Here is an 11459-nt window from a genome sequence, read left to right as displayed (position 1 = left end):
GTACATTATTTTCTTTTGGAATATAGTGAAAGTAAAAGTAAAAGTAAAAGTTGCCCAAAATATAAATAGTAAAGTAAAGTACAGATACTCCCAAAAACGACTTAAGTAGTACTTTAAAGTATTTTTTACTTTAGTACTTTACACCACTGCTAATGAGTCGGGATGGCCCTAGTGTTAATGGACGAATTCCTGACTGCTCTACACTATTGAGTGCCTAGTCTTTAAGACCTGGTAGGAACTCAGTTGGTAAACACGTCCAGCAATAAACTAAAGGTATGGGGGGAGGATATACAAGAGAGGGTAGTGCAAGAAAAGATTTGGCCTCTTGGAGGAAAAGCGTCTCAAATATACACATAAACATTTTTCACACAGACACACGTTAACAGGGGAGAGTTAAAGGCAGGCACTGACTGTCAGAGGGAAAGAGAGAGGGAAAGAGAGGGAGAGAGAGAGAGAGAGAGAGAGGAAGAAGGAGAAAAAGAGAGAGAGAGGAAGGTAGGTAGGAGGGGGAGGAACATGTGACTTGAGCATGTGTGTGAGATAAGAGACAAATGGAGAGGCGAGTAAAAATCCAGTCTACTGAAAATGTCTGTTCATTTGAGATAGGGATGCAACTCTACAACAAGCTCCACGAACACTCCTCTGGTTTCTGTGTCCATAAACTGTGGGAGAGAGGGAGAGTGAGAGAGGGAGAGAGAGAGAGGGAGAGAGAGAGTCAGAGAGAGAGAGGGAGAGAGAAAGAGAGAGTCAGAGAGAGAGAGAGAGAGGGGATTGGTCAAGGAGATGGATGGATTGTGTGTGACCATGTGTCTGTGCGTGTGTGTGTGAGAGAATCAGGAGGTGTGTGCGTTAGTGCGTGCCAGACAGCAAAGAGAGGCGCAGTTATCTAGGATTTTGAGCCAAAAGAACCTCACTAACAGAAAGAGAGAGAGAAAGAGAAACAGAGGGAGAGAGAAAAAATAGGAAGAGAAGTCGAGAGGATGAAATAGGTATATAGATAGAAACAAAGATAGAAAGAGACATACACAGAGATCGGGATTACAGTAAGATTAGATTAAAAAAAGAGATAGACATGGAGAGACAGAAAAAGATGAAGTTCACACAGAAATAGAAGAAGGTTATATGGGCAGTGAGTGGAAGGACACCATCCAAGGCTTCAAACAAAGCATCAAGCCGACAGACTCAGGAGTGGAGTAGAAACCCATCAAGTACAACAAAAAAGAAAAAAAAGGACGAGTGGCACCAAAGAGGTGTGGGCACCCAAATCCAAGAGGCTGGCAAGTGGAACTGCTTTAAGGTGAAAACCGGTGTCGGGAGGCACAGTAAACGACGAAACTCAGAGGTGTCTGAGAGACTGAATTCTGCCAGCTTTTCAAATTCTTTTAGGAGTTTTCCCATGATTCTACTGGGCTCAATCGGCGTGGTCCCACTACTGCTGTCCCTGTGTGTGGGGGCCGTGTTGTCCCCTCCAGACGCACCCCCAGTCTGTTCCCACCCCCCTTGCAGGGACAGTTTGGTGGCCGCTCCGCCTGCGAGGATAGGGTCAGGGGGGTGTGAGGGGAGCCCTGGGACAGCGGGCTGCAGGGTGGTGGTTGCCCCCCTGGCTGCCTCCGACCCCCCTCTGAGGGAGGAACACAGACAAGAAGTCCGACAGGTCCAGCCCGAGGTGAGTGACATCACCAGGTCAATCTGAGGTAATTTCCTGTGCTTTTCCCAGTAGAATGAGTGAGGTATTGATATAACTGACTCAGGTATTGTACACACCAAACAATGAGTATTCTGAGCTGGGTGGCACAGAGGAAGGCCTGGACAATGTTTGCTCGGTAGGGGTGATTAGATAATGCTGGTGCAGAGTCTCTGAGTCTGACACACCATGTCCCTCTGGTTTGTGTGGCAGGGGTGTAAAGTTTAGGCCACTGAAACAGTGACTATGGACATAACGTCACTCAGCCAATAGAAATGGAATTGAGCCCAACTCTGTAGCATAGTGGCATAGACACCCACCGGGTACACATTGGTTGAATCAACGTTTCCACGTAATTTAAATGAAATTATGTTGAACCAACGTGAAATAGATGTTGAATTGACGTCTGTGCCCAGTGGGTAGTATCTGGTGTCGTAAGCATTAGTGTCAGTGGTATAGTATGTGGAGAGCGGGCAACAGGTCCCTACTCTGGGGATTAGGGGCACTCTTCACTTGGCACCACTTGACAGATGCTTTCCAGAGATAACAATCAAAGTGGGAGTAAAATTAGGCTTGGGTTTATAAATGTCCTCATCATATGGCTTTGCTGAGCTCATGCAATGACAGGTGTTCCACTGACATGGCTAGGAGGGATGTAAGCGTGACTGAGTGATTGAGTCTGTGGCAGTCATCTACTTTGCATGCCTTAGTGTCGGTTTGTGTTTGTGTGATGTGACTGTAAATGCTGGTACATGCATGTGTGTGTGTGTCATGTCATGACTGTAATGCTGTGTGTGGTCTCTGCAGGCAGGGGATGTGTCGGAGCGTCTGTTCCAGTTGCAGCGATGTATGCATTCCTTCCAGGAGCCGGGGGCCCCCAGGGGCCAGGCAGGCCAGGGAGAGGACACGCTGGGGGCCATTCTGGCTCTGATGGCTGCAGTGCTGACAGAGTGTGACCTTCACTGTCACAGCCAGGCCCTCAGGGCTATGGCCAGACGACTGGGTGAGGAGCATGGCGAACACACACACATACACACACACAGATGCACACATTGTTACTACCTATCTTCTCTCTTTCTGTGTATCCTTCTGTTCATTCTCTTGATCCCTCTCCACACAATGACGGTGTCTCTCCTATCTCTTAAGAGGGCCACACACACTCACAGTTAACAAAGTCGTAGTGAGGCCTGGTCTGTGTCGGTCAGAGGTGAGTGCACAGGAATGCAAGGCTCTGTGTGGAATGAGTAAGGCAGATAGATAGTTCACTGGTATCTCACAACCCAGTGCACAACTCTTTAACCTTCACAAAACCACCATATAACTTCTACAACAGATCAGAAGATAACTGCTATATGTAACTACAGTGGGATGGGTCCTCAATCTCACACAACCTCTTCTTGTTTTATGTGTTTAGAGGGGGCAGCGGTTGGGAGAGAGGGAGAGAAAGACTTGCTACTACTATTGAGAAGTATCACACAACACCCTCCAACAGGTGAGAGCAGTGTGTGTGTGTGTGTGTGTGTGTGTGTGTGTGTATGTGTGTGTGTGTGTGCGTGTGCGTGTGCGTGTGCGTGTGTGTGTGTGTGTGTGTGTGTGTGTGTGTGTGTGTGTGTGTGTGCATGTTTACTTGAGTGCATGTGTGCGCATGTGTGTACAAAATATACAGATGTAAGAGCGCAAGTTTGTGTGTGTGTGTGTGTGTGTTGCAGTTGCCCCCTCAGTGAGGCTGCATCCTCAGGACTGTGCTGAGATCTATCGTTTGGGGATCCGAGAGAACGGAATCTACACCATCCAGCCTGACCCACACAGACCTGCAGTCGAGGTACCACATAATACTTACACACACAAAATGCAAGCAACCTGTTTGCTGTATGTGTGTTTATGCACCAGCTGTAGAGCTTGGAGGGGAACATGCAGTGAGAAAAAACAGACAAGGAGGGAGCTGATGTTACAGATTACAGTAGTACAGTAGCCTTGTTTGTGCAAGCCAGAACGGCTCACAGGAGCAGGAGCCCATCTCCTGTTTCTGTAGCATAAGGCAGCTTGATGTACAAGTACACCATCTGGACAGGATGCTAGTCTATCACAGGGCCTTACCCCAAATATATCTCCTTACTGCTGAGTGCTAAGCAGAGATGCACCGTGTTCCATTTTTACAATCTTTGGTATGACTCGGCTGGGGATGGAACTCCCAACCTTCCAATCTCATGGCGGACACTCAAACCACAAGGCCATTGATTACAGAAAAATGTCTCAATGCGTTACATACTGTATCTCAATAATCACCCCGTATATTCTCTCTACTATTGGCAATGGTCAGGGAAATGTCATTATTATTGTGTCGGATGTCCAAGAGTTGTTACCTTTGCCCCTCCCCAGGCAGAGTGTGACATGGAGACGGCAGGCGGAGGGTGGACGATGTTCCAGCGTCGGAGAGATGGCTCGGTGGACTTCAATCGGACGTGGCAGGAGTACCGCGAGGGTTTTGGTTCCCCACAGGGAGAACACTGGCTGGGGAACGCAGCGCTGCATGCTCTCACCAACACTGGTCAACACCTACTGCGTATTCAACTGGAGGACTGGCACAAGCAGAAACGCCAAGCCACCTACAACACCTTTAGAGTGGCAACAGAGACACAGAAGTAATGGAAACACACAGATAGATAGGAAGACTAAGATGTACAGTGTATAAGATACATAAATTAAAGAAATTGTTTGCCTCAAAATCAAAGATGACCAAATATATATATATATATATTTTACAAAAGTGGGATAATGTCAAGATCAGTTCAGGTCCCACGGCATCTGAATGTGAGGATAGGCACAGCCTGAAATTAGACAGTGCCTATCTTTAATGCATGTATCTGGATCTACACAACTGATGGAGTATGACGTGGACTCATCTCAACATAAGACCTCTTGGAAGTCAGTAAACATCTGACAAACTTTGATTTTGGAGTGAACATATCTCTTTAACATATGATAAACTAATACACTCATGGTGTTATGCTGTGTTCATAACCAAGTGGGAATGTGGCAATTTCCAGTTGTGAAGTAATAAATATGAGTTGGATGCATTCACATGCTTTGAACTCATTGAGATTGGCTAATGGCAAACAAGTTGCGACAACTATCAACTAAAAGTACAGCTGTCATGCTCGCAAACAAATTCTATTGTTCAAAAACACTTTTAATAGATAGCTTTTTATAAATTGTATTTTGTTGTTGGATGTAACTGCCGAAAATACTGTTATTGAGGTAATTTCCTTAGTAGGTGACATCAGAGGTCAGTATGTGGGAGAAGACAGAGATCAGGGATGATAGACGAGTGTCCCACTAGTAATTACCAGTTGGAGTGGCGTTCAAGTGTATTTTCCTAGTCGTATGTGGTAAATACCACCTTCTCATTTGGTTATGAACGCTGAGTAAATGTTGTCGTTCCTTCTCCCAGGTACCGTCTGACAGCACGGGAGTACTCTGGTGACGCGGGAAATGCCCTGAGCTACAGCAAACGCTACAACCACGACGGCCGAGCGTTCAGCACCAACGACCGTGATCATGACCGCTACACCTCGGGGAACTGTGCGCAGTACTACGGTGCGGGCTGGTGGTTCGATGCCTGCCTGGCGGCTAACCTGAATGGACGGTACTACCGCGGGCGCTACAGCGGGCTGACCAACGGCATTTACTGGGGCACCTGGTACATCCTGACAGACAGCCGCAGTGGAGAGCGCTACTCCTTTAAGAGTGTGGAGATGAAGACACGCCCACGCTACTTCTAATAATGAATGACTTGGGAGCAGATTGAAATGGGACAGTTAATGTGAAGTAGCAATCTATAAAATGTAGGCCTACTACATACTCTGAGTCAGGTTCTGTATATATAAATCTAGCCTGGTCCCAGATCTGTTTGTGATGTGCTCCAGCCAGGGAAACCCTCATCTGGTTGCAGAGTGTGTGAAGGTTGTTGTTAACCAGCTGATGACTGTATGTTTGATTCACTGAATGATGTTGGGATAGTGAGCCACTAAATCACTTCTTCCAGGTGTAAATATAGTGCTAAATGGAAAAGTGGTTTGATGTCTCTGTCCTGATTTATAATTCAAGTATGTATTGAAGAAGTTGAATTACACCATTAACCAGCAGAATATGTGATCATAAAGGCTCATGGGTTCCTCACCCCTGCTTAATTTTTATTATCCATCATTCAAGCCATGTACTTTGCCACCCCGCATCTTTTTTTGTTGTGATATTTGAACGGCAGTAAAGTTTTCATACAGTATGTTATGCAAATCTTTCCACAAATTTGAAATGTAGAAATGTACATTGACAATCATGGCTTTAGTATAGAGAAATTATTATTGAAATACATTTCTATAACATTTGTAACCATTGACTTGAGTTATTGTGTCTCTGAATATGGTTTACCAGTATTGTTTTGGGTAAATAAGATATGTCAACATATAAAACACAAACGATGAACAGATTCTGCCTGAAAATCAGTTTGAAGTTATGTAAGAAAGGTACTTGACATCCAGGTGTCCTGTTAGGTCTACACGTATCACATTCTACACAGGTTTAATTCAATCACCCAAACAAGCAATATTCATTTCAACCATCTGATAATCTCTTAAGGTGTCCATATTAGGAATGCCTCAGTCTCAGCAGGAGTTGTCAATAGATCCAAACCAGGGAGAATTATCTGACCAGGAACCTAAGTAAAGAACCCTCACCCTAGGTCTGCATCATGTAGCAAATTACATTTGACAGATTATGTGACAGTACCTGTCAGTTGAGTACAGTACTTTAGCAAAGCACCTCTTCATTTTTCAGGTCTGTAGTTTCACAAAAAATTCTAAGTTACACTATAAAACTTAGATAGTCAGAGTTTCATGGTGGCTGCTTCTCCTGTTCCCTCCCCCCTGGATATAGGCTCAGCTGGTGCCAGGTTCATGCAGAGGGGGGTCAGTTATCAGTTGGGTGATACTCAGACCCCTCAAAGCCATGGCCCGATAACATGCTAACGTGCTAATGTACAACAGAGGGGCAGCCGACAGCCAACTCAGCACTCTCTACCCCTAGGTCTCCAGGCCCCTGTGTTCTGACTCCAGCTGTGGGATTGCTCAGCCAAACCCTAACTGTCTTTTCGTTTGAAATTATGCTATGACAGTCAACAGAGAAGAGCTCAGTTTTGGTAAAGGGCCTCCCCTTCTCCTACCACAAATAACCTGTAACAGCTTTCACACTGTCCCATACCAAAGTCCCACACAATGATGGCATTAGGAGCTCACACACTTTCTGACACACAGAGAGAAAAAGACACACACACATGCTCAAATATTCACACTCACACACACACACACACACACACACACACACACACACACACACACACACACACACACACACACACACACACACACACACACACACACACACACACACACACTGACCCCCGGCTGGCCTTTGGAGTTGGCGTCAGACGGGCGGCTCCCTCTGGCTGTGGTTTACAGAGCTTTTTTGGGAGTTTAGAGTGTGTGTGTGAGCAGTGTGTGTGTGTGTGTGTGGCAGGGGGGGGGGGGGGGGGGGGTGTACAGGGTGTGTGCGGGGATGTGAGTGTGTGTATGGGGGATGGTGAGGCTATGTGGGGGTGGTGGGTGAGGGGGTGTGTTAACTGCTTTGCCCGTTTTAGCAGTGTTCGCGACGAGCTGCCAGTCTGAGTGGCTAATAATAACAACGAGGTGGGTTAGACGGACGGACATACCGCAGGTAGGCAGGCTCTCAACTAGCCACAGTATTTCACACACACTACCTATACACACAAACCAACAAGCACAAACACATACTGCCTGCAGCAAAGCAAACACAAACACTGTCATCAGCATACACTATATGCGGTGCAGTTCTTAAATACGCAAACTTGACCACACAGTACTTCTGCATAAACACTACTTCCAGAAAAGCACACACACATTCATGCTCATGCACGCACATACAAACATGCACGCGCATGCACACACACGAATGGGAGGTGCATGATGTGCTTGGCTTAATAAAGACAAGCCTTTATTAGAGATGAAAAGGCTTCAAGCTGGCTTCTCCCCTCACAGACATGGTTTGATCATACCGCCTCAGTTATCATTATCTCTCTCTCTCTATCTATATATCTCTCACACACACATACCCACACACATACACACACACTCCTGTGATGTCTCTTTTGCCATGTCATTGATTGACAGTTCTGGCTTTAATGTAACTTGATGTGGGATAAGAGACAATCTGCCCCCTTGTGTTTGGAGAGAACTGTTGATCACTGATACCTGGGTTGAGTTAGAAATAGTAAAACCAAACCAGGCATATTGTTCTCTATGAGGTTCATTAGCTATTAGTACTGACAAACTCAGATCTGAAAATATTTAGTTAGGATCAAAACCTGACAAGTTCACTGCCACTGGTACAATCAACATTACATGATGTCAACGGAAATGTAGTATAATGGAGTTACAGTAATATTCAAGGGCAATGTTTGTGGGCCTGCAAGAATCGCTGAACTGAGTTGAACATGTGGAAATTGAGAGGACTATCTCAGAACATATGAACATATGACAATGGAATATTGGATCACTACACACAATTAAGATCCCTACATTGATGATTAAAAACACTTGTCACTCAGTAACTCCTCATACCTGTAAGCATCTCTCTCCCCTTCTCCTCGCCTCCCATCAGTGTTGTTTTTTTTGTGACAAATTGATTTATTTATGCATTTTTTTCATTGAGGGGGCTTACAGGTTGAATATACAAATTCATATAGTTTCATATTTAGTTCATATCATATCTCCACTCCCAACCTCCCATCCCATCAAACTAATCCAACCAACATGTTGTCCTCAATGGCAGTCGTTTACGAGATGCCAAGGTCATATTTTTCCATATTCTGTTCCAGTTAAATGGTTGTTCAGATTCACTTACATTTGTGGTCCATACTTTGTTAATGGCTAGCTGAGAATATGAGCTTTCCAAAAGTTGTTTATATATTATAGAAATTAGTCCTTTCGGTAGCCCAGATAATTTGTTTATGAATCCCATCATTGGATGGTTTGGTAGTTGGGTTTCCCAAGGGACTCCATATACCAGCATTGTTACGATAAACTAGGAGTGGTGGGTGGAATCAGGCGCAGAGAGCAGGGTTCTGTCGTTTATCAAATTTATTTCACCGGTGCAACAAAACGATCACGCCAACACACAGGGCGCATATAAGTTGCCAGTCCAAAACAACAGGACAAAATAGACCGGAGAATAAAGATACGAAAATAAATCACACCATCAAGCACAGAGTAACAATTAACAAGCCCGCACAAATACCCAGCAGGCCTAGTGCCCTTAAATACCCTACAAACAAACCCTAATACAAAACAGGTGTACCCAATTAACCAATAACCAAAACAAACGGAAAGGGAATCGATGGCAGCTAATAGGCCGGCGACGACGACCGCCGAGCCCCGCCCAAACAGGAAGAGGCACCCTCTACGGCGAGGTTCGTGACAGTAGCCCCCCCTGACGCGCAGCTCCCGCTGCGCGCCGACCCCGGCCTCGAGGACGACCCGGGGGACGAGGCGCGGGGCGATCCGGGTTGGATCCGGTGGAAATCCCTCAAGAGGGAAGGATCTAAAATGTCCCTCCCCAGTACCCAGCACCTCTCCTCCGGACCGTACCCCTCCCAGTCCACGAGGTACTGCAGGCCCCTCACCCGGCGTCTCGAGTCCAGAATAGCTCGTACTGTGTACGCCGGGGACCCCTCGATGTCCAGAGGGGGTGGAGGGACCTCCGGTACCTCACTGTCTTGTAGGGGACCAGCTACCACTGGCCTGAGGAGAGACACATGAAACGAGGGGTTAATGCGATAATAAGAGGGAAGTTGCAATCTATAACAAACCTTGTTTATCCTCCTCAGGACTTTAAATGGCCCCACACACTGCGGCCCCAGCTTCCGGCAGGGCAGGCGGAGGGGCAGGTTTCGGGTCGAGAGCCAGACCCTGTCCCCTGGTGCGAACACCGGGGCCTCACTGTGGTGGCGGTCAGCGTCTCTCTTCTGCCGTTCACTGGCCTGCCTGAGAGAATCCTGGACTGCCCGCCAGGTCTCTCTAGAGCGCTGTACCCACTCCTCCACCGCAGGAGCCTCGGTCTGACTCTGATGCCACGGAGCCAGGACCGGCTGGTAGCCCAGTACGCATTCGAATGCGACATATTCGTGGACGAATGCCGAAGAGAGTTCTGGGCCAATTCTGCCCACGGGACGTACCTCGCCCACTCTCCTGGCCGGTCCTGGAAATACGACCTCAGAAACCTACCCACTTCCTGGTTTACTCTCTCCACCTGCCCATTACTTTCGGGGTGATAACCAGAGGTAAGGCTGACTGAGATCCCCAGACGCTCCATAAACTCCTTCCAAACCCGGGACGTGAACTGGGGACCCCGATCGGAGACTATATCCTCTGGAACCCCATAGTGCCGGAAGACGTGGGTAAATAGAGCCTCTGCAGTCTGTAGGGCCGTAGGAAGACCAGGCAATGGGAGGAGACGGCAGGACTTAGAGAACCGATCCACAACGACCAGAACGGTAGTGTTCCCCTGAGATGGGGGAAGATCAGTAAGGAAATCTACAGAGAGATGGGACCATGGCCGTTGTGGAACCGGAAGGGGCTGTAACTTCCCTCTAGGAAGGTGCCTAGGAGCCTTACTCTGGGCGCATACCGAACAGGAGGAGACATAGAGCCTCACATCCCTAGCTAAGGTGGGCCACCAGTATTTCCCCCTAAGACCCCGCACTGTCCTATCAATCCCCGGATGACCCGCAGACGGTAGTGTGTGAGCCCATCGAATCAATTTATCACGGACACCAAGCGGTACGTAACTTCGACCAGTCGGACACTGTATAGGCGCAGGTTCAACCCTCAACGCCCGCTCGATGTCCGCGTCCACCTCCCATACCACTGGGGCCACCAGCCGAGAGGCTGGAAGGATGGGAGTGGGTTCGATGGACCGGTCCTCTGTGTAATAGAGACGGGACAGCGCGTCAGCCTTAGTGTTGAGGGAACCTGGTCTGTAAGAGATCGTAAATCTAAAACGTGTAAAGAACATGGCCCACCTAGCCTGACGCGGATTCAGTCTCCTCGCTTCTCGAATATACTCCAGATTACGGTGGTCAGTCCAGATGAGAAAAGGGTGTTTAGCCCCCTCTAGCCAGTGTCGCCACACCTTCAGGGCCTTTACCATAGCTAGTAACTCCCGATCCCCCACATCATTGTTCCGCTCCGCCGGACACAGCTTCTTAGAAAAGAAAGCGCAGGGACGGAGCTTCGGTGGCGTGCCCGAGCGCTGAGACAGCACAGCTCCAACCCCAGCCTCGGACGCATCCACCTCCACTATGAATGCTAACGAAGGGTCCGGATGCGCCAACACGGGAGCTCCAGTGAACAGTACCTTCAGCTGGTTGAAGGCTCCATCAGCCTCTGCTGACCACCGCAGACGCACCGGCCCCCCCTTCAGCAGTGAGGTAATGGGCGCCGCTACTTGGCCAAAACCCCAGATAAACCTCCGGTAGTAATTGGCAAACCCTAAAAACCGCTGCACCTCCTTTACCGTGGTCGGAGTCGGCCAATTACGCATGGCGTTAACCCGGTCACACTCCATCATCATCCCCGAGCTGGAAATGCGATAACCCAGGAAGGAAATGGCTGGTTTGGAGAACACACATTTCTCAGCCTTGACG

General features: G+C 47.8%; 1 protein-coding gene across 1 annotated transcript; it reads left to right on the top strand.

Annotated features, from left to right (window-relative positions):
* The first annotated feature begins 81 nt into the window (after positions 1–81).
* On the top strand, positions 82–6166 carry si:ch211-157b11.8 (fibroleukin). Its single transcript, XM_020482220.2, has 6 exons — positions 82–1666; positions 2492–2687; positions 3099–3176; positions 3394–3506; positions 4064–4326; positions 5136–6166. Exons 1-6 carry the CDS (start codon positions 1397–1399, stop codon positions 5464–5466), a joined length of 1251 nt encoding a protein of 416 aa, XP_020337809.2. The 5' UTR covers positions 82–1396; the 3' UTR covers positions 5467–6166.
* The last annotated feature ends 5293 nt before the right edge of the window (positions 6167–11459 follow it).

Source organism: Oncorhynchus kisutch, linkage group LG5 (assembly GCF_002021735.2).
Source record: "Oncorhynchus kisutch isolate 150728-3 linkage group LG5, Okis_V2, whole genome shotgun sequence".
Lineage (NCBI taxonomy): Eukaryota > Metazoa > Chordata > Actinopteri > Salmoniformes > Salmonidae > Oncorhynchus > Oncorhynchus kisutch.
This window is presented reverse-complemented; position numbering and strand designations above follow the sequence as displayed.